Here is a 24,564-nt window from a genome sequence, read left to right as displayed (position 1 = left end):
GGATCTGAGATCCCTACCCGCTCTCCCGCTCTCTCTGTACCCCCAAAGGTGAAGGGACAGAGAGAACCGAAGACTCTAACTAAGACGACTTCTAAGAAGTCATCTTCGTCTTCTTCGGCTAAGAAGTCTTCGACTTCTTACGCTGACGCGGTGAAGGCCAAGCCGAGCTCTTCTCACTCGAAGAGCTCTAGAAGCAAGGCTTCTAAGGAGAAGGCTCGCGCTCCCGCCGAGCCAATGCCTTCTCCAGCCTCCACCGCATCCACTCCGGTAACGCCGGTGGGAGGAGCGGGACCCAGCACCTTTGATCCCACTGCTTTCTCAGCAGTGGTGATGCAACAGGTGGGCGAGATGGTCGGCTCCCAAGTCTCCGCCCTGGGGACGAAATTTGAGCAGATGTTCGCACAACTGTCGAGCACTCTGTCTCAATCAGGCCAGTCCATCCAAGATCTCTCTAACAGAGTTAGAGAGAATGAGGACCGAGTAGCTGGGCTCTCTCAGGTCCCCCTTCCAGTCTCCCCAGTGCCAAGTGCTGGTATTTTCCAGCTCCCGCCATACGACTCTCTGCCAGCTTTCTCTATGGAGAACCCATGGAGAGTAGCCGCCTACGCTCCATTTAAGGATGGTATGATCTCTATCCCGGAGTGTGGAACTCGAAGGATTGAGGACTTCGAGTTTTATCCTCCGGGTTTGACGCAGCCTTTCATCGGCTATGCTAGGCTGACCGTAGCGGCTCTTACTAGGGAAGACAAGATCTCTAGGGAGGATGTTCTCTACAGTAGGGATCATGCCCAACGGGAATGGGTTCACTGCCTTGAGGACTGGGAGTGCACAAACACAAGCTCCAGGCCTATAAGAGTCCTTTCACTATTTTGCGACGGAAGAGGAGGCTTCTCTTCCGTTCGCCACGAAGATAGTAGAGAGGACTCTTCAGGCAGTCCTCAAGGATGAGCCCATGCCACAGCTAAGGGAGTCGGAGTCTACTTCTCCGCTCTTCCCAGCTTTTGGAGAATTGTGGGAGAACTTGCCAGCCACGTTCACGCTTGGCAAGCTCAAACCGGACTGCGCCATGGACCAGTTCGGCGAGAAGCTTCCAAGGCTGCCTGATTCCTTGATTCAGGCGGAGTTCGACGCGCGAACTAGGTTTGGCAGGTCCCTCAATTCACTGATCATAACGGAGATGGCTGCTCTCTCATATGCTACGGAACCTCTGTTTAAGATCTTGGCCAAATCCCAGCTTCAGACGGTTCAGACGGATGCTTTCGACTTCTTCCAAGCTAGGAGGAATTGCCGAAAGCACGTTCTGCAGGAGTGCACTATTAGGCACGAGCCTAATAGACTTCTGGCTTCTAGCATGTTGGGGAGCGGATCTCTTCCCAGAGTCCGCTGTAAATGAAGTACACCACGAGGCTGCTAGGCTCAACCAGAGCCTTAGAGCTAGGTGGGGTATTTCATCCAAGAGGAAGCAAGAATCCGCCCCCACTGCTGGTAAGAAACCAAAGAAGTCTGGTAAAAGGTTCCAGCCTTACCAGAAACACCAGCAACAGCAGCAATTTGTTCAGGCCGTCCCGGTTACCCAACAGGGACAACCTGCTAGTTCTAAACAGAACCAGCCCACCTCCTCCTGCTGTCTCCTCAATCACAACCTTCGACCTCCTACGCACTCTCGCCGGCCTTCAACCCTACGTATGAAGGTCAGAGCTACCCTCCCTTTAACAAGCAATCGAGAGGTAGGGCGAGAGGCTACTTTCGCCAGCGTGGCGCAGGAAGGGCGACAAGGAGCAGGCAGTTCAGAGGAGGGCGTGGTGGTCAACCCGCCCATCAGCAATGAGGCTCCCCAGGTAGGAGGGAGGCTGTTCCTCTTCCGTCACAGGTGGGGGTTCAGCAATTGGGCACAGAGCATAGTGTCCAAAGGATTGGGTTGGAGTTGGATCAAAGATCCTCCTCCAATCAAATCATTCCGCCAAATACCATCAAAGGAATTGACAGATTACGCGGAGGAACTCCTTCAGAAAGGAGCTATTGCGAGAGTCAAGCATCTAAAATTTCAAGGTCGCTTATTCAGCGTGCCAAAGAAAGGCTCAACAAAAAGAAGGGTAATCTTAGACTTGTCAAAGCTAAACTCTTTCATTCGTTGCGACAAGTTCAAGATGCTTACCCTCTCGCAAGTAAGGACCTTACTTCCGCGTGGAGCCGTCACATGCTCCATCGATCTTACAGACGCATACTATCATATCCCTATAGCCAGACACTTCCGCCCATTCCTAGGATTCAGGCTAGGAAATCAGACATTCTCATTCAAAGTGATGCCCTTCGGTCTGAATGTAGCCCCAGGGTATTCACGAAAATAGCAGAAGTGGTTGTGCAGCAATTGAGAACTCAGGGAATCATGGTAGCAGCATACCTCGACGATTGGTTGATCTGGGCACCAACTGTCGAGGAATGCCTCGAAGCCACCAAAAAGGTAGTTCACTTTCTGGAACATCTGGGGTTCCAGATAAACAAAACGAAATCCAGACTTACCCCGGAGTCTCGTTTTCAGTGGCTGGGAATCCAATGGGATTTGTCTTCCCACAATCTGTCAATTCCAGTGGCCAAACGGAAGGAAATAGCAAAATCTGTCAGGCAATTTCTCAAATGCAAACAAACATCAAGGAGAAACCAGGAAAGAATCCTAGGGTCCCTTCAGTTTGCTTCGGTAACAGATATTCTCCTGAAAGCAAGGCTAAAAGATATAAATCGAGTTTGGCGATCGAGAGCAAACACCAAATCTCGAGACAAGTTGTCAGTAATTCCACAGATCCTTCGCAATCAACTCCGTCCATGGTCAAAAGTAAAGAACTTAGCCAAACGAGTACCCCTTCAATATCCCCTTCCAGTGTTAACCATTCACACGGATGCCTCCCTGTCCGGGTGGGGGGGATATTCTCAGTTCAAACAGGTTCAGGGGACTTGGTCAGTTCAATTTCGCCAGCTCCACATAAACGTTCTGGAAGCAATGGCAGTATTTCTTACCTTGAAGAGACTGCTTCCCCCGAAAAAGTCTCATCTAAGGCTAGTTTTGGACAGTGCAGTGGTAGTTCATTGCATCAACAGGGGAGGGTCCAAATCCAAACATGTGAACCATGTCATGATAGCCATCTTTGCCCTAGCAAACAAACACAAATGGCATCTGTCCGCCACTCACCTGGCGGGGGTAAGAAATGTGATAGCAGACGCTTTGTCCCGGTCAGTTCCTCTGGAATCAGAATGGTCCCTAGACGACGGGTCATTCCAGTGGATATGCCGGAGAGTCCCAGGTCTCCAAGTAGATCTCTTCGCCTCACAAGCGAACCACAAGCTCCCTTGCTATGTGGCCCCCAACCTGGACCCTCTGGCTTATGCCACGGATGCCCTGTCGTTAGATTGGGATCAGTGGAGGAAAATTTATGTTTTTCCTCCAGTGAATCTTCTCTTGAAAGTCTTAAGCAAGCTGAGGACTTTCAAGGGAATAGTAGCTCTGATTGCACCGGACTGGCCCAAGAGCAACTGGTATCCTCTTCTTCTGGAATTGGGTCTCCGACCTCAACGGATTCCCAATCCCAAGCTGTCACAATCAGTACAAATGAGGACTGTGTTCGCTTCCTCAGGAATTCTTCAGACCCTAACTTTATGGACTTCATGAAGTTTGCGGCTAATAAAGATGCTAATATTGATCCACAAAATATTCTCTTCCTAGAATCAGATAAGAGAGAGTCAACCATTAGACAATATGATTCAGCTGTTAAAAAATTAGCATTCTTCCTGAAAGAATCAAACACTACAACCATGACAGTTAATCTAGCTATATCCTTTTTCAGATCCTTGTTTGAAAAAGGTTTAGCAGCTAGCACTATTACTACTCATAAATCGGCTTTGAAGAAGATCTTTCAGTTAGGTTTTCAGATAGATCTGACTGAATCTTATTTCACGTCTATTCCTAAAGCCTGTGCTAGACTTAGACCTTCTCAAAGGCCTACTGCAGTTTCATGGTTCTTAAATGATGTCCTCAAACTAGCTTCAGATACTGACAACTCGTCTTGTACTTTCATAATGCTTCTTAGAAAGACATTATTCTTATTAAGCCTAGCTTCAGGAGCTAGAACTTCAGAACTGTCGGCTCTATCCAGAGATGCGGGTCATGTGGAATTCCTCCCCTCAGGAGAAGTTCTGCTTGCTCCGGATCGTAGTTTTTTAGCTAAAATGAGGATCCTCTTGCAAGGTGGGCTCCTTGGAAAGTCATCCCACTTCCCCAAGACCCTTCTCTCTGCCCAGTATCAACTTTAAGAGCCTTTCTATCTCGTACATCCTCAAGATCCTCAGGTTCTCTCTTCATGAGAGAAAAAGGTGGTACTTTGTCAGTAAAAGGTATTAGACAACAAATCCTTTACTTCATTAAACAAGCCAATCCTGATTCATTCCCAAAAGCACATGATATCAGGGGAGTAGCCACCTCAATTAATTACTTTCAACATATGAACTTTGAGGATCTTTAAAAGTATACTGGATGGAAATCTCCGACAGTCTTTAAACGTCATTATCTAAAGTCCTTGGAATCTTTAAAATTTTCAGCAGTAGCAGCGGGAAACATTGTTTCTCCTGATACTGTATAGTAGTCGTAGTACAGATCCAGGTCTCCTTTCTACCTACCTCATCCAACATGCCTCACCCTATCGCCATGCTACTCGGATATCCTAGCCTTAGCCGCTGAAATCATACTAGTGGATTGTCCCTTATTTTTTTGCTAGGGACATCCACACTTTGTACTGATAATGTACTTCAGTGTACCTACCCTTATTTTTTTATGCTAGGGTAGGACACAAGTGTTTTTGTATATTTTGTAAATAATTTATCTAAGTAAATCTATTTTCTTAATATTACACTGCATTATAATTTACTATGTTTACGTAATTTTAAGTATTTACATTACTAACGTTCTTTTATGTTACTGTTTAGAATAAGTTAGGCTAAGTACTTAGTTTATATGCTGTAATTGATTTACTTATATTATATCCCTCATTTTACAACTGCTTTTCATTTGTCCTTTTTTCCCATCTTGTCTGTTTCTCTGGTACTCTTTCATAGGCCGACACGAGCTGAGCCCAGAAAAGGGATTTTGACGAAGGAAAAATCTATTTCTGGGTGATTGGCTCGTGTCGCCCTATGAAACCCACCCTGTATTGTTTAACCCCCCCATGCAGGACAAGATGTTTTTAGATTAAGGATGTCCGCTAGGGGCGCTGCTGTCCGTGGCGTCCTCTAGTAGTAGTAGTAGCGGCCGCATCGCCCGTTGGTATCAGCTCTCTCTTGTGGGGATTCTGATTGGAAGTTCTAATTGGTGAATGTCTCGTGGTAGTGTTCCCACTCGCCCCTATTACCATACCGACACTTCTTTTTAAGAGTGAGCGAGTCAGTTTTACTGACATTTTCTTAATTTTTTTGTTTTGTTTTTTTTCTCTGGTAATTTTAGATTAATTTTACCTAGAAAGAATGATATTAAGGATCCTTTCATAGGGCGACACGAGCCAATCACCCAGAAATAGATTTTTCCTTCGTCAAAATCCCTTTTTTGTTTCATTATCCTGTCAAGTATTTTCTTGTGGTTTAAAAATTTAAAATCACTTGTTAGGGGGTGGGATCCTGAGCACTAATTAAAAGAGATACACCATAGACATTTAGCTTAATTATAAATCCTTGTGTGCTCACTTTAATCCCTTGATCTTTCGAAATTAGGTATTTATTGCTTGCAGGGATGGAAGGAAATTTTTATTAAGCACATTATTTGACTGAATTATTGAATTACAAATTTCCTTAAATTTTATATTTATAAGTCATTAAGCACCTTTACACTCAGTCACCTAAATTAGCAGTTCGTGCTATAATGTAATTTCATACTTTTTTTTTCAGAGAAATGGTGGATTGGAAAGTGTCTCTTATTTCCTTCTGATTGGAACAGGATTTCACATTATTAGTCTTTTAGGCACCAGCTTAGTTGAGGAGGAACATCAGACACTGTACTTCCTAACAACCAGCCTTCATTTTTCACTTATTGTAAAACTTTTAATTCAGGGAATGAAACCATTGCAAATGTACCATAGTAAAGCCCAAGGAAAGGAACGGTTACCTTATGAGGCAGATGTGGACACTAGTGAGGGAGAATTACCAACAAGTGTCGGAAAAAAAGGTAAACGGGAATCAGTGTTACAGAAACTCAGAAAGTCACCTCACAAAATAGTAGTGTTGTTGATAATAAGCGTCACATTAAGCCGACTCATGAGATCATGGAATTCAACTGGGGATAAATGGAAGCATCTAGAGGATTTAGGAGATGGTATCCGTGCCTCAGGATCTTCCATGCTAGCGCTTGTTGTGCTCAGTGGCTTAGTAGTGGCAATCTTTCTGTTTTCTGAAACTTGTTTGCCGCTAGTCCTCGTTACATGTGGATGTATATTTGGTCGTCATTTTCAGTGGAGTGGTAAAAGTTCTGAATTTGGTGTATTAGAGGCTCAAATATCTTACTTAGTGCTTTTTATATTATTTGTATATGGTCTCCTGAGAGCTGGACTGATAACATGTAAAGCTCATGACAGTAAATTGCAAAAATTACCTGATGTGTATGACCCTGAAGAAGAGAAAATCAGCATAGTGTTGAAATATACTTATGCAACAGTTTGCCTTTTGTGCTTGCTCCTCCAAAGAGCAGACAATGTGGGGCTCATTTCCCTAGTGTTTCTACAGAATCATATTGTCAGTGCAGTCTTGTGTAAACTCGTAACACATTGCATAATCTCAAAGAAGATGGCAGCACTAGCAATCAATTGGCTGGCTTTTGCACATTTCTTTTACCAGGTAAGCATTTAAGTATTTTTTTCATTAACAATGCTTAAATTATCACCCCAGTAAGTATGAAAATTACTTCAGGAAGAAGCTGGTAAATTCTGTATACCAAACTAACCTGGCCTTAACTCACTTGTTCTCTTTCATCATATTCTCATTATCTGATTGTTTCTTTCTTTTTCTCTTAGTTTGCATATGTTGACTGCATTTAATGATTTCAGTAGAGTAGAAGTAAATTTTGAACATTTATGGATAAAATTTTGCCTTTTGATAGTACGTAGTAGTAGTAGCTTAGTATATTTTGCTACAATTTTGTGCAATTGAGCCTTCCACTGATCATGTCAGAATTATAGTTTTTTTAATGTAATTGCAGTAAATACATTATTCTCTTTCTTAACTGCATAAGAGTTCCAAAAGGTTTGGAAATCTAAAAATTGCAGTTAAAAGAGTAGTCTTATGCTTAGCCTATACTACTACTACATACTAAGGCCTTCCAATCAGTAACTTAACATTACATCTTACTTAACCTGCTATGCACACAATGTTGGTGTAAAAAATTCAGTTTCAGCAAAATTAAAAGGTTTCATGCCCTATCCTTGGAAACTTTGTCTACATGATACATTTACTATAATTCTGTGATGACGTACAATACTGTTTAATATGTAGATTGCTGACATACCCTCAAAACAATTTTTCACTAGATAATTTTGCTCACAAATAAGTAGCTTAATCAAAAATAATACTTTTAATTTTTGGCGAGTTCAAGTTTTTTCTTATGTGGATACAAACTTTTGTCTTTTAGTATATGATAACTATATCTTTAGCAAAAACTTGTCCAGTCATTGAAGCTTGGTAATAGGGTAGTTAATTAAAGGTAAGAAAGTGATTGACTTGGGGATCCAATCCACTCACTTAACTGTCAGTGTCACTTTATCTTAAATAGCATTGTTAATCAGATGTCTTCTCTGATGCTGGACTTCTAACATAGTTACTGTTGTTGAAGCCATTTTTTTTAACTCCTTTTGACCCTGTGTTGGTGACTTTATCTTTTACTTTGATAATGTGCAAACATTCATGCTTTTTTTCCATACTATATAGAATTTTGATCAGTGAAGGTGGGCTAGCATGTGGGCACTATATGTTACCTTTGCTCATTGATAATCATTCTGGGTTATTTTAATAGAAGACAATAGTATTGTGAGCCATTGCTGATCTGCATTGTGTCTATCATGCTCGCTTGCTCAGTGGAAGCAGTATAGGTCTAAGAGGAAGAGGTCGAAGAAGACTCCTTTAGTGTCTTCAGAGGGTAACACACTTGTTTTCTTCTACTAACCTTCATTGATGACCTCTTGCAATGACCCTTGTTTCTGCTACCGGGATGCTTTGGCTTGCTTTCAAGGCAAAATGTTCCTTACATTTGCGCTATAATCCTTACACTGGACTATAATCTTGGATTTCATACAATATTCTTTCTACATATCCACTTATTCTTTAATTGTACTCTTTTTCTCCCTGCACTCGGTCCTAAGAGGATACACTGACCTTGAAATTTTCAGGAGGGGACACTGGATGCTCTGATGGCTGTTCCAGTTACTCGTATTGACCCTTCTTTTCGTGCCTTTCCTGTTTTTGTTGTACCAACTGCTTTGAGTGAGACAAAGGAGTTGCAAAAGGTAATTGGCTTTCTCTTGGGTTAACAAGGGAATTGTTTTCTGGAGCATTTGGCTTTGGTCAAGCATGTGACACCTAAGTTAGTCTCATTAGACACCTCTGCTTCTACAGTAGCCTCTCCAAGAGACCACAATTGCTAATGTTCTTGTTGCTCTTTTTATTACTGTTGGTGCTTTGTCAACTCCTGACACTTTTGGGGATGCCTGTCTTGCTTCCTTCCTTTGTTGGAGGTTGGAGAGGTCCTTGGTTATAAGAGGTCAAAGAAGTGAGGAGCTCTGAAGCTTTATTTGAAGCATCATTGTTGCTGGGCCTCCCACTCTTATTGAAGTTTATATAGTACTGCACATTATGTCAATCTGCACCATGCTTCATCACTTTTCATATTTTTTGGGACAGTAATAACTGTTGGAAAAATTGTGATTTTCTTCTAATGCCATCGTTAGTTTTTGAGCTGATGAAATAATCATGATAAAAAAATTATCAGAAAGCTCAAAGCATTAGCTTTCAATTGATATATAAATTTCTGTTCTCAAATCAATTCTAAGCATATCATATGATCAATAGCATATACGTACGTATCAGTGTTTACTATTATGGGTGAATTTTATGTGCATTTTCTCTACTGGTACTAATTATAAGTACGTACTAGGTACTATAAAGGTTTAGGAACCAACTTTTCCTCTGGTCTGCTTTGTCAGGTAATTGATCAGTGCATTGATCTTATCCTCCAAAACTGTACTGCTCATCCCCAAGAGACCCGACCTACTTATCATCAAAGGTACCTAGCTGCTTTGCTTCCAAGGTTACAAACTACTGTAGTGTTGAAGATCTGAATCAATCCTCTTCAGGAACTCAAGCCATTGTGCTTATGAGATTCCAGGCTACTCTTCTTCAATGGATATTAGTCACTTTTACCTCAAAGGAGCCAAGTAGCTTTTGTTCATACGTGAAACAAACCCGAGATGTTAACAATAGGATAGGAAAATTTTCAAGCACCTAGCTGGAACCAGTTAAACAATCAGAGATTGTAAAGCAAGGAATCTATGAAATCTGGCAATGCATGCGCATATTGGGTGCAACCCACGCCATCACGTTAGTCTTTTTCTTAACCGCCATGGGGAGTGATGCGGTTGCTTACTCTCCATCCAAGCCGGTTGTTTTGCCCATGTTTCGCTCTTATTTGTTGTCTGTGTGTGTGTATGTCAGTATGGCTTCCTCTGCATCTTCATGGCCTCGTCAGCATATGTGCCCGTGTTCTCATTTCCTGGCTTCGTCTGCTACGGATCCCCATTTGAATTGCAGTAGGTGCCGTTCTAATTTCTGTACAGTGACGAATCCCTGCCTGGAATGTCGTGGGTGGCCTAGATTGCAGTGGAAGTTGTTTTATAATAAGAGGGAGCATCACTCAGTCTACTGTTACTTCTACTTGCTATGGGCTACTCAAGATCCTAAATCCTCTTTTCAGCTTCCCCTATCGGGACAGGTTCAGTCGGTCTTGCAGTGGTGAATGCCTCGGTGTCAGACCGAGACGGATTTCTTCAGTCAAGGGGTTCTTCCAAGTTGCTTCCTCCTCCTCTCACGAGGCATTGGAATTATTATGCTAACAACTCTGTCTGTTTGATGCCTCAACATCTTAACCCAGACTTCATACGTCTTAAGCCAGGGTTGACATTGGAGCAAGTGAGGTCAGTGGCCCCGTCTTTGTCACTGTAGGATGCTTTGGTTATGGAGTCTACAGCAGCCTCTATGTTTCAGACAGTGTCATGGTTGGACTTGTGGTTAACAGCCATAGCCAAGACAGGTCTGCAGACAGGTTGTGGTGAGTGCATCTTCCCTTGCCAGTTTGTTGCAGTTTGGGGCAAGGCATTTTCTTATCTAGGTCATCTTAGTGTCAATTTGTGGGTTAATCTTTTGTTGATCAGAAGAGACGTAGCATTGTCCGAGATGGCGAGATCATTTGACCCTGAGTCCTTGTTGGCACTCAGGAATGGGGATTTGTTGGTTTCTCAGTTCCTGTTTTCACAGACTGAGCTAGAGGACATGACAGACCAGCGCCGGGCTGACACGAAGGACAGGTTGGTGCATCAAGCCATCTCCAAGTTGGAGTCCTGTTCTCTTCGACCTCCTCTTCCCCTTCCAGCACAACAACAAATGCAAGGAGCATCCCCTAATAAGTCAGCTAGGAGTTTGGCTTTGGTTAGGCCCTCTCAATCTTCTTCTCAGACTAAGTCTGACAAACAACGTCCCTTTCAGCCCCACTCTTACAAGCCAAGGAGGGGCTCCAGAGGTAGAGGTAGGGGAGGTTACCGATAGGTTGGGCACCTCTCCCTCTCCTTTGTCACGGATAGTGGGGTGCCTGGTGGGCCAGTGGGCCAAGTGGCAGAGTTATGGCATGGAGAAGTAGGTAGATGTTCTTCAGGTAGGATATCTACTACTGTTCGACTTCTCTCCCCCACTCTCGGACAGACCATTGCTCAGGCAAACCTATGCCCCCAATTCTCCGAAGTTCTTAGCTCTCCGGGAGAAGTGTGTCCGTCTCCAGAGTTTTACAGTCACATCTTGGTGCCGAAAGCGTCAGGCGGTTGGAGACTAGTGATCAATCAATCCACTTTGAATCATTTTGTCAGGAAGACGAGGTTCAAGATGGAGACCCCGCGATCGGTGTTGGCAGCAGTGAGGGACAACAACTTCATGCTGTCGATAGATCTAAAGGACATGTACTTCCAAATCCCTATTCATCCGTTGTCCAGGAAGTTCCTCCGCTTCTCTCTCAGAGAAAAAGTGTTCCATTCAAGGTCTTATGCTTCAGGTTGACCATGTCCCCTCAGGTGTTCACAAGAGTCTACTCCCTTGTCTCAACTTAGGCTCATTCTCAAGGGATCCGTCTGTTGAGGTACCTTGATGACTGGTTGGTCTGAACGGGTTCCAAGGAGAAACTGTTGCAAGCCCGGGATCATCTGCTTTAGTTTTGTCTGGAACTTGGCATTATGGTGAACCTGGAGAAATTGAATCTCGATAAAGAGAATTCTTTATCTAGGCATGGTCATTGATAGAGCAGCGTCGAGGGTTTTCCCATCGGACCAGAGGTTGGAGAAGTTGTGGAAGGTGGTATGCAATTTCCTGTCACAGCCAAATCAGTCAGCTCATCAGTGGCAGATTTTTCTGGGGATTTTATCTTCTCTGGAGAAGCTGGTCTCTCATGGGCGACTTCATCTTCGGTCTCTTCAATGGAGACTGAGGGCCTTCTGGTCTCCAGTGGGGAACTCACCCCTGAAAAGGGTTCCCCCTGTCCCCTCTGTTTTCATTCTCCATCACTCTTCTCATTATGTGGTCAATATGTACGTTAAACCAGTCACTTTGCTGCCCATCCATTTGTACACAGTTACACACACCTTGGTACCAGGTCTTTAGTATCCTTATCACTTTTAGTGGTATACCAAAGTGTTCTGCCACTCTCCACATTCCATCCCTCCATACTGAATCATATGTTTTCTCCAAGTCTATAAAAGCACAGAATATTGGCTTTGCATACTCCCATCTCTTCTCAATTATCTGTCTTAAGGTGAAAATTTGATCCACTGTTGATCTTCCACTTCTAAAACCACACTGCTGTTCTGTAAGTTTCAGTCATGAATATCTTCCCTGGGACTGACAGTAAACTTATGCCCCGATAGTTACCACACTCCCTTTTGCTTCCCTTATTTTTATATATTGGTATCATAATTGCCTTTTTCCAATCATTTGATACCACCTTTGTTCTCCAAATCCCACACACACCAGCAGTTTTTCCATTTTTTACAGATTTTAAGGCATCTTTCACCTCTTGTACTCTAATATCCTTTTCTTGTACCTCCAGTGCCTCGTTTAAATCAGCAATACACTCTTCCCTTCCAGTAGTTCCATATTTAGGAGTCTTTCAAAATACCTTGCAAACAGATTCTTTTTCTCCATTTCATTTGTGACCAAGTTTCCATCTTCATCAAACATGCCATCACTCCCTCCAAACTTTTTCTGGCTTGCATTCCTCAAGAATCTCACAGTTGCAAACATAGCCCTGCTCTCGCCAGTTTCCATAGCTACTTCAACTTCAGTAGCTCTTTCTTTCTAAAACATGTTTTGATCATGCTTCATCCCATCACTTAGTTCTCTCAGCTTTCTATTTCTTCATCTTTTTAGTTGTTGTTTTTTCTCTAGGTCCTGTTCATCATCCATTTGAACTCTCTACCTTTGTTGCTCTTTACTTAAAGATTTTGCTTCATCACTGAACCAAGGTTTGCTGTTACTTCTCTTATAACCTAACACCTCTGTTGCTACGTCCTTAGTATCTGAACTTAATATTGCCCAGGATTCCTCTGAATCCATATTCATATTTTCCATACCAATTAATGCTGCAAATTTGCCTCCTACCTTCACCTCATACTGTTGCTTAACTCTTTCATTTCTCAACTAATCTAAATCAAACTTTATACTTCCTTTTTTCTTGATTGGCCTTTAACTTTATTATAATCTTGGAGATTACAAGTTTGTGGTCAGAAGGAACACAGCAGCCACTAAAAGTTCTGATGTCTAATATAGACTTCTTCCATTTCTGATTTACAATAACATAATAGCATTAATATCCCCCATCAACAAAGGGATTTTGACGAAGGAAAAATCTATTTCTGGGCAAGGGTTCATGTCGCTTCGTGAAATAATCCTTAAGTTCATTATTTCTAGGTAAATGATACTAACATTATACCAGAGAAAAAATAAATTCAGGAGGATGTCAGAATAACTGACTCGCTCACCCTAAATAAAAAGAGGGTGTCGGTATGTAGCTGGGGTGAGTGAGACCACTACCACGAACCTCTTGTCATTTAGAATTCTCCTTCATCAAAATCCCCCTCTTAAGAGAGCTGATACACAGTCGGAGTCAGCTGATACACAGTCGGAGTCAGCCCAATCTTGGGCTGCAGGGCGGGGAACAGGGGGGGATTTCACTGGGCGACACGAACCCTTGCCCAGAAATAGATTTTTCCTTCGTCAAAATCCCTTTTCTGGGCTCAGTTCGTGTCGCTTCGTGAAATAGTACCAGAGAATTAGCACAAGATTGGAAAAATTAAAAAAGAGAAAGGTCTCAATAAAACAAAGGAAGTAAAAAAGAGTAAATATAATCTGATTGAGAGCTTACAAGTTATCATAAAATAAAGTTAACTTAAACTAATGAAATAAATTATTTACAGTGTTCCCCCTGTATTCGCGTTCTCCGGATTCACGGACTCACACATTCGCGGATTTTTCTTTAGTACCTATCTAGAAATTATTCGCGGACGGACTCGGCCATTCGCGGAACTTTCCGACGAAAATAATCACTAATTAGTGTATTTTGATGTTTATTTTCATGACTAAATACATTTTTATGATACAAAAATGATTTACTAATTTTCAAATATTAATTTTGATTAATACTGGATTAGTAAGTTTAATAAGTTTAAATGATATCACATAATAAAAATAATAATTCTCTCTCTCTCTCTCTCTCTCTCTACTACAAAGATGTATGTTTTTTTGTATGATAAATAAATGATTTACTATTTTCAAATATTAATATTAATTTATACAGCAATAATATCAATTCATTAAAGAAAGTACCATAGTGAATTAATAAGATTTTAGCTTATGAATTTAAAAAATTATGGAAGAATGAAGGAAATCCCAGTCAGATTCTTTCTCTAACTCCAGGTACTAAAACTCAGATATACGTATCAAGTTAAGTGACCGGATGGGGAAGGAGCTGATTTGTTGCTGCCATCAAGTGCTCATGAAATTTCCACCCCCCCCTCTCTCTCTCTCTCTCTCTCATCTCTCCCCCCCTCGTCTCTCTTTCTCTCTCCTCTCTCTCTTCTCTCGCTCTCTCTCTCCTCTCTCTTCTCTCTCATCTCTCTCTCTCTCTCTCTCCTCTCTACTCTGGCTATTGGCTGTTTATATATTTCTAATGGTAAAATGTTTAAGATTACTTTAAAATGATATTAATAATACCAATTCAATGGTATATTTGATGTAGGATAATACTTTAAGTAGACATTTGGTATTTGTGATTTCACATGCAATTGTTCCCTTGTAAAAAGAAAATGGATGTCTCAAATAGTAACAGTATGAAAGAAAATGTTCATGACTGAATACTTATGGGGGGACTGAATTATTTTCACATACGTAACTAAGTCATTCAGTACGTACATAGTATGTATTTATGCATAAACATAAAATGTAAGGTTTACTTTAAAACAGTATTAATAATATTTCAAAGATTAATATGAACCATAATAGGATATTTTATGTATATTTGATGAAGGATGATCTTTTTAGGGATACTTTGGTGTTTACATGTTTAGGATAGGAGTTTATGAGCATTTTTAGAGGGGGGTTCCAAACATTCGCGGATTCTAACTATTCGCGGGGGGTCTGGTACGCATTCCCCGCGAATACGGGGGGGCCACTGTACAGTTAACCTTAAAATTATACTTAAACTAACTTATGATAACTTATCTAATACAAGTGAGGTTCAACAAAATAGTACATAAAGGAAGAACACTCACTGAACTTATATACGTAAATTACAAACAGCATCTCAATTATATGTTGGTGTGCTTCCCTAGCATAATAATAAGGGGAGCAACACTGATCAGTTACAAAATTTTATATATACAATAAAGTTGTGGGTGCCCCTAGCAAAAAAATAAGGGACACACCACTATATGTAGCCTTCTAAACAGCTAAGGCTGAAGGACCCAATGAGCATAACGGTAGGGTTAGGTGCATTGTTAGTTGAGGCAGGTAGAAAGGAGATCTGGATCTTCAACTACGACTACTTAGCAGTGTCAGGGGAAACTATGTTTCCCGCTGCCACTGCCGGAAATTTTAAAGATTCCAAGGACTTTAAATAATGACGCTTAAAAACTGTCTGCGATTTCCAGCCTGTATACTTCTTTAAGTCATCAAAGTTCATATGCTGGAAATAATTAATGGAGGTGGCTACTGCCCTGATGTCATGGGCTTTGGGGAATGAGTCAGGATTTGCTTGTTTAATAAAGTAAAGGATTTGTTGCCTAATTCCCTTTATTGAAATAGTACCACCTTTTTCCCTCACGAAGAGGGGGCCTGAGGATCTAGAGGATGTCCTAGACAGAAAGGCTCATAAGGTCGTCACCGGACAAAGAGAAGGGTCTTGTGGAAGAGGGATGACCTTCCAAGGGGCCCACCTCATTAAGGGGTCCTCATTCTTTGCCAGAAAACTACGATCTGGAGATAGTAAGACTTCTCCTGAGGGGAGGAATTATACATGTCCAGCATCTCTGGAAAGGGCCGACAGTTCTGATATTCTGGCTCCTGAGGCCAAACTTAATAAGAATAGAGTTTTCCTCAGTAGCATTATATATGCACAAGAAACGTTGTCTGTGTCTGAAGCCAGCTTGAGAACGTCATTCAAGAACCATGAAACTTAACTAGGCCTTTCAGAAGGTCTAAGCCTAGCACAGGCTTTAGGAATAGACATAAAGTAGGAGTCTGTTAAGTCTATTTTAAAACCAAACTGAAAGATTTTCTTTAAAGCTGACTTATTAGTGGTAATAGTACTAGCTGCTAATCCTTTTTCGAATAAAGATCTAAAAAAGAATATAGCCAGGTTGACTGTCATGGTTCTGGTGTTTGTTTCCTTCAGGAAAGTTGCTAACTTCTTAACAGCAGCATCATACTGTCTCAAAGTTGATTCTCTCTTATCTGATTCTAAGAAAAGAATATTCTGAGGATCAATATTTGCATCTCTTTTAGCCGCAAACCTCATGAAGTCCGTAAAGTTAGGGTTTTGAGAATTCCTGAGGAAGCGAACACAGTCCTCATTTGTACTGACTGAGATAGTTTGGGATTGGGGATCCGTCGAGGTCGAAGACCCAATTCCAGAAGCAGAGGATACCAGTTGCTCTTGGGCCAGTCCGGGGCTACTAGAGCTACTTGTCCCTTGAATGTCCTGAGTTTGTTCAGGACTTTCAATAGAAGATTCAATGGAGGAAAGATGTATATCTTCTCCCACTGATTCCAATCTATGGACATGGCATCTATGGCATAGGCCAGAGGGTCCAGGTTGGGGGCCACATAGCAAGGGAGCTTGTGGGTCACTTGAGAAGCGAATAGATCTACTTGGAGACCCGGAACACTCCGGCGTATCCACTGTAATGAATTCTTGTCCAGGGACCACTCTGATTCTAGAGGAACTGATCGAGACAGAGCGTCCGCTATCATGTTCCTTACTCCCGCTAGATGGGTGGAGGATAGATGCCATTTGTACTTGGTTGCTAGAGAGAAAATGGCTATCATGACATGGTTCACATGTTTTGATTTGGATCCTCCCCTGTTGATGCAGTGTACTACTACTGTGCTGTCCAAAACCAGCTTTATATGAGAGTTTTTTGCTGGTAGAAGCCTCTTCAGAGTGAGGAATACTGCCATAGCTTCCAATACATTTATGTGAAGCCGGCGGAACTGAGATGACCAAGTTCCTTGAACCTTCTTGAATTGGGAATATCCTCCCCAACCGCTTAGAGAGGTGTCTGTGTGAATAACCAACGCCGGAGTGGGAAACTGGAGAGGAACTGATTTGGACAGGGCGGAGACGATTGCGAAGAATCTGCGGGATTACTGACAACTTGTCTCGAGATTTGACATTTGCTCTTGAGTGCCAAACTCGATTTATGTCTTTCAGTTTTAATTTCAACAGAACGTCTGTTACTGATGCAAACTGGAGTGAACCTAGGATCCTTTCCTGGTTTCTCCTTGACGTGCGTTTGCACTTGAGGAATTGCCTTACTGACTTGGCTATTTCTTTTCTTTTGACCAATGGAATTGACAGTGTGTGGGAGGTCAGGTCCCATTGAATGCCGAGCCACTGAAAACGTGACTCCGGTGTGAGCCTGGACTTTGTCCTGTTTATTTGGAACCCTAGATGTTCCAGAAATTGGTTTACTTTGTCCGTGGCTCTGAGGCATTCCTCGACGGTTGTTGCCCAAATCAGCCAATCGTCGAGGTACGCTACCACCATTATCCCTTGTGATCTCAGTTGTTGTACTACTGCTTCTGCTATTTTCGTGAATACCCTGGGGGCTACGTTCAGCCCGAAGGGCATCACTTTGAAAGAGAATGCCTGGTCTCCCAACCTGAAGCCTATCTATGGGCGGAAGTGTCTCACGACTGGGATATGATAGTACGCGTCTGTAAGATCGATAGAGGTGGTGACGGCCCCACGGGGAAGTAAGGTCCGCACCTGCGAGATAGTCAGCATTTTGAACTTGTCGCAACGAATGAATAAGTTTAGACGGGACAAGTCTAAGATTATTCTTCTTTTTGATGAGCCTTTCTTTGGCACGCTGAATAAGCGTCCTTGAAACTTTAAATGCTTGGCTCTTGACACTACCCCTTTCTGAAGGAGCTCTTTCGCATACTCTGTCAATTCCTTTGTTGGTAATTGAAGGAATGAATTGGATGGAGGGGGACCTTTGATCCAACTCCACCCCAGCCCTTTGGACACAATGCTCTGTGCCCAATTGCTGAATCCCCACCTGTGACGGAAGAGAAACAGCCTCCCTCCTACCTGAGAGATCTCACTGTTGTTGTGCAGGGCATGCTCCGCGCCCTCCACGGAAGTGTTTCCCCCTGTTGGTTGCCCTTCCGCCACCCCTCTGACAGAAAGGCACCCCTAGCCCTGCTTCCCCTTGCAAACCTATTAATGGCTTGAAGGGTCTGGCTTTCAAATACAGGGTTGAAAGCCGGGGAAACAGCGTAGGAGGTCGAGGGCTGGCTTTGGGAAGTCAACAGGAGGATGGGCTGGTTTTGACCTTTTGCAGAAGCCGGTTGCACGGGTTGTGAGACCGGAACTGCTTGAACAAAATGTTGCTGCTGCTGTTTCTGGAAGGGCGGGAACTTCCTGGTCTTTTTCAGCATTTTGGCGCCAGCAGGAGGATTCTCAGGTTTCCTCTTACTGGAAAGATCCCAGCGTGCCCTAAGGCTTTGGTTAAGCCTGGTCGCCTCATGGTGCACTTCATTGACAGCCGATTCTGGGAAGAGGTCAGCTCCCCAGATATTAGAAGAAAGCAGCTTGTTCGGCTCGTGCCGAATTGTAGCTTCCTGCAGGACATGTTTCCTGCAGTTCCGCCTTGCTACCACAAACTCGTACAGGTCCGACTGTACAGTCTGTGTTTGTGCCTTTGCCAGAAGTTTGAACAGAGGCTCCGAACCGTAAGTCAAGGCGGCAACCTCTGTCATCACTAAGGCATTCAAAGTTCTGCCTAACCTAGTCCTTGCCTCAAATTCGGCTTGGATAAGGTTATCCGGCAACCTAGGAAGTCTCTCCCCGAACTGATCAATGGCACAGTCCGGCTTGAGCTTTCCTACCGTGAATGTTGCCGGCAAGTCTTCCCAAAGTTCCCCAAAGGCTGGAAAGAGTGGGGACGTCGGGTCTGATTCCCTAAGCTGAGGGAGAGGTTCATCCTTCATAGCAGCTTGGATGGTGACCTCGGCTATCTTTGTTGTGAAGGGGAGTGGTGCCTCCTCCTCCATAGCAAAGATTGTAAAAGGGCTCTTAAATGCCTGGAGTTTGGTATTGGTACAATCCCAATCTTCCAGGCATCGTACCCATTCCCTCTGAGCCTGCTCTCGACTGTACAAAACAGTCTCCTTAGGGATCTTGTCTTCCCTGTTCAGAGCTGCCTCCGTTAGCCTAGCATATCCCATGAAAGGCGGTTGTAGACCGGCGGGATGGAACTCAAAGTCCTCGATACGATGAGTTCCATAGTCCGGGATGGAAATCATACCATCCTTGAAGGGAGCAAAGGCTGCTACCCTCCAAGGATTGCTCATAGAGAAGGCGGGAAGGGTGTTGTAGTCAGGCAACAAGGCAACTCCGGCGCCTGCTACAGGGAGAACGGCTGGAGGGGCTTGGCTCAGCCCTGCCAGTCGATTCTCCTGGTCCGTCAGACAATCAGAAATATTCTGAATCGACTGGCCGGACTGAGTCAACGAGGTGGAGATCTGGGCGAACATTTGATCGAATCTGGTATTCATCAAAGATCCGACCATGTCTCCAACCTGTTGCATAACCCCTGCCTTGAAAGCAACAGGATCGAAGGGACCAACAGGATTGGCCCCGACAGGGGTCACCGGAGGAGCTCCGGTAGAAGAGGAAGGTACCGGCTCGGCGAGAGCGCGGACCTTCTCTTCAGAGGATTTACCTCTCGACCCTTTCGAATGCGAAGAAGAGGTCTTCGCTTTCCCTGCTCTGGGATGGTGAGCCGGAGACTTATGAGAAGATGAAGAAGACGACGTCCTCTCCAGGGTCTTCTGCTCTCTTTGCCCCTTCACCTTGGGGACTACTGAGGCAGTAGGCGTCTTAGTAGGAATCTCTGATTCCGTGAAGCCTTGGAATGAAGCAGAGGAAGGGATAGGTGAAGAAGATCCAGAAGTGTCCAAGGGAAGCCCTTGGGCGCCTAACAACCCTACCTCAACCAATAACTCTCCTCCACCTACTGTCATTGGCTCTACATTGAGGTCCAGCGTCACGACGTCTGCCGAGATGTCCTGGCCTCCCCCTTCCATCAGGGCCTGCTCCACCTGTTGCTGGATGGCGGTGATCGTCGGAGCTGCCGTGGCGGGATCGACATACCCAGTCGACTTACCCCCTGGGAAGATCCGGACAGCCATACTCTTGTCCAAGATATATGGCTGCCCCTTCGGCACATTCTTGCTGAAGCCACCTACCCAGGCTTTCAGGGTAGCCGACGTGGCGTCCTTAACGGCAGCAGCCTGAAAGAGAGGGTCATTGTAGTCCTTACAACAAAGCGCCGAGGACGAATCATTAACAGTTGAAACTGTTAGAACTATGTATATAGCATTATAACACAAATTTATGTGATAGTATATACCAGGAAAGAAAATACCTACGCCGGTATATACTTACTCCGTCCGAAAACTGTTCCACCAGCTTGTAGCAGATGGAGCAGGCTTCGTGGTGCCATACGATCAAGTACTTATGGCGGACGGCACAGGGAGCGTGCGAGCGACAGACCTCGTGCCCGCAGGGGTCCTGGAGGACGGGGTTACACCCGGCCTCCTGACAGTTGGTAGCCTGTAAGTGGATAGATACATAACATAAGTAACAACGTTATACACTATCAGGACCACTTATGATGCTCCGCTGCATGCCGGAGTCGCATAAAATTTTTGGGCATAATCCTCCCCTGTAATCCGTGTGGGAGAGTCCATGGGACCTGGTAAACTGGTTGAAATCCCCGGTGTACGCCGGAGAGGAGAATTTAGATAAACCAGATACCTTTCATACACCTATAGTTGAGTTTCAAGGAGGAGTACGACACGCCGGAGAACGAGAGAGGATTACCCATAATTTAAAACTTAATAAAATAAATTAAATAGTTTGGAGCGTGGAGCTCTGTCGTAAAACCCCTCCGTCAACCACCGGGGCGCTCGAATAGCAAGTGGGCGCTCCGTCAGCAGACGAAGGGGACTATGATACATAACGGGGAAAGCATGTAGGACTGACCGATCCCCCTTCCCCTTCAATAGCTGGCGGAGTCAGCTATAACTAGGAAAGAGAGAGGGGGGGGGAAGGGGAATCGTACAAAAGGAACGCCGGAGAAGGACTGATGTGGGCAGAGGGGGTGGCCAACCCCCCCCCCCCCCCCCTGATCACACCGGAACTCCCCCAAAGCTCACAGAGAACATGGATGGTCCATCAGTACACCCTAAAGTCCATAACTCCCGTGACCCCCCTAAAAGGGGGGAAGAGGGGAGTGGTGCTCGGATGGTTGCTATAGCGACCGTGAGCGAGCGAGGACAGATCCCCCCCTCACGAGGGAGGAGGGGAAGGGGACTGGGACTAGGGCAACCAGTGGCTTGACATGAGCGCAGGTGGACCATGAGGTGATAATGCAACAAAACATAGCATAGGTCGAGCTGACCACGTGAGCGAGAGTGGACCACAAGGCGATAATGCAACAAAACTAGCCTAGGCCAAACTGATCGCCCTTAACATGCAACCCCTAAATGATAAATACATCGTAATAAAGAGAGATAGGGAAATCACGAGTGAGAGAGAAAGGGAACATCCAGGAGAAGTATGCTAATTTCCCCGAAGGAAAACAAGCAAACTGCTCAGGAGCTGGCCTTAGCCGACACGTAAAATGGAGGGCAACGGCCAGGATGGCTGGACTAGAAGAGACATAATAAATAGTAATCACTCACAAGCCTAGACACCTAGACAAAGGGACATGCATGCATGAACACTAATCTAAGGCACACTCAATGGATTTCCGAATAATACGATGTAAAATAATAAATGTCTGGGAACTTGTGTATCACGTGATAGAACCCACATATAAAGGTAATAAATACACTGGATAGATACCACGGTATGGGGGACCGAAGAATCTAACCGAAAATGAGGCGAGCCGGCAAGGCCGCCATGCGCCAGCAGACCAGGTGACTATTATCGGACCTAAAAAACGGTAAAAATAGCTCCTGGCTGACAAAAAACTAGTGTAAAACCTTTCGGGGTACTTAACTTAGCTGCGGCGATAGCTGCTAATTCCATGATGGATGAAATTCCAAAGAAAAGTACACGAAAATCACAGAGGAAAAGTGGCACGTGTTTACCCAAGTTCGCTAACGAAAAGGATGGCCACCAGAGGCGCTGCAGTCGGCGTGGTGGGTAGCGTAGTAGTAGTAGTTGCTGACTCCGACTGTGTATCAGCTCTCTCAGGAGGGGGATTTTAATGAAGGAGAATTCTAAATGACAAGAGGTTCGTGGTAGTGGTCTCACTCGCCCCAGCTACATACCGACACCCTCTTTTTATTTAGGGTGAGCAAGTCAGTTATTCTGACATCCTCCTGAATTTATTTTTTCTCTGGTATAATGTTAGTATCATTTACCTAGAAATAATGAACTTAAGGATTATTTCACGAAGCGACACGAACTGAGCCCAGAAATAACATATCATGCCTTCTAACCCTCTGTATGGTTAAGCTATAGAATAGAAATAATGAATAAGTTGATTTTAGGAGCTCATGCTAATGTGACAAATGCCATGGCAAAACTTCCCAAGTTCAGGTTAGTACACCTGATTTAATGTCTCTGTCCTTTGCATTGATTTTATAATGCAATTTAAAAATTAGTGTGTTGATGGTGAGACCTTGGAGATATCAGTGACATCTGTGAGTTTGTTTATAAGGGAAGTTCCCACAGGTTGTTTGACTCACATTTTTTATGTCATGATAGCAGCAGAATTGGTAATTCCTTTTTCTGGACAGGTTGATTAGTCATAGTGTCTTATGCTTCAACTTAAAAAAACTGGTGAGTTATAACACCATAGTACATTGTAAACACTATATGACTGTCATTACAAGGCCTGGCACACCCATCTGCTATAAAGATCTTATATTGGCATATCTCATTTCTTGTGCCAGTCAGATCCCAAGTCTCAAATAACGGTCTGGGGACTTTACAATTGAATCCTACCACTTCTAGATCAAGATTTGGGCAAGATAAATTATGAGTATTTTTAGGTACTATAATATTTTGAAAATACAATTTATTTGGAAATACAAAGCTTCCTCCCTGTTTCACATTTGAATTGGTAAGAGCCAACGAACATAGAAAGATCAGCTTGTCAATTGAGACATGATGTGTAGTATTGCCACTTTCACACTACTCATCTGCTTTGGTACTACAATTAAGGCCTGTCCAGACAAGGGGCATGATTGCCAGGGAGCACAGTAGGTGAGCAAATTCTGCCGGGCTTACCTGTGAGTGTTGTCCACACGGCAGAGTTGAGGAATGGGCAGGCGTGCCCAACGATGCCAGTACCTTGTCAAGTGCTGGATGAAAAATATGGTGGCTAGTACTGCTCAGAAAAAGAAAATTTTGTACTGCAATAATTTGTGTATGTATAAAGAAAAAGACTGAGAGTGTGGTGCAAAGATTGGCTAAATAGGAGAGATGTTTATGGGAGCCCTACAACAACAGTACATAATCAAACTATGGCTATGAACATTATTATAGAAACTATGAACTTAAGCACATTCCATCATGACTACTGATTCCATACACTCCTAGCAAAGGTAGAGCCATACATCCGAAAACAAGGTACAAACATAATAGCAGTCTCTCTTTGGAGGCAACACTGACATTTTTATAGCGTAGTCACTGTTGAGTCCTCAAAGGAGTTACCCTCCCTGGTGTGTGCCAGCGCCCCAAGGTGATCAAACAAATATCAAAGAAATATCTTTTAGCCTGGTCTTTTAGAAGTACGTACCTAGAAGTAGATAAACAGGCTACACCATTTTAGTTTTATTTTGCCGGTTAGTGTATAGATTTGCCGGGCAGGCCACGTAACTCCTGCCCGGGACACCAATCCCTCCGCCAAGGTAAGTAGTTCCGCCCAAAACAGCTGAAGACCTCGCAACCTAGTGTGCCCCCCGACCCAGTGTGCCCTGCAATCTTTCTCAGTCTTTTCTGGCTTCCCAACATGGCTGAGTCTGCGTCATATCCCGAGCATGTCCAATTTGCTGCCACCAAACCGGTATATGTGTGTGCATATATGTATATGTATTGGTTTATAAACCACTTTATTAAAAAATTTCAAAAATTACTTGGTTATGTTGTCTAACTAAACGATTAGACTACAGGATTTCATATGTATATGTATTGGTTTATAAACCACTTTATTAAAAAATTTCAAAAATTACTTGGTTATGTTGTCTAACTAAACGATTAGACTACAGATTAAATTTTTATTGGTAATAAGTCAATACCTAACCTTATATGGTAAGAATAGATTATAGTACTAAGGATACTAAGCCAAGTCTTATAGAAATCTTGCTTAGGTTAGTAAATAATTAGCCATATATATTTGTATATGTGTAAGAGTTACATAATAAAAATATGGAATGTTTTTCCATATATATAAAAAACTAAAACTAAAGAGGTCAACCAGATTGCTTGCA

At 43.5% G+C, this 24,564-nt stretch overlaps 1 protein-coding gene across 1 annotated transcript in view; it reads left to right on the top strand.

Annotated features, from left to right (window-relative positions):
* The window catches only part of LOC135211432 (GPI ethanolamine phosphate transferase 2-like), a 468,113-nt gene that overhangs the window by 389,714 nt on the left and 53,835 nt on the right, over positions 1-24,564 (top strand). The window contains exon 11 of the mRNA XM_064244742.1: positions 5,883-6,864. Coding sequence (XP_064100812.1) covers positions 5,883-6,864 — 982 coding nt within the window. The remainder of the gene's footprint in view (positions 1-5,882; positions 6,865-24,564) is intronic.

Source organism: Macrobrachium nipponense, chromosome 4 (assembly GCF_015104395.2).
Source record: "Macrobrachium nipponense isolate FS-2020 chromosome 4, ASM1510439v2, whole genome shotgun sequence".
Lineage (NCBI taxonomy): Eukaryota > Metazoa > Arthropoda > Malacostraca > Decapoda > Palaemonidae > Macrobrachium > Macrobrachium nipponense.
Note: the sequence above shows the minus strand (reverse complement) of the source record. Positions and strands in the feature narration are given on the sequence as shown.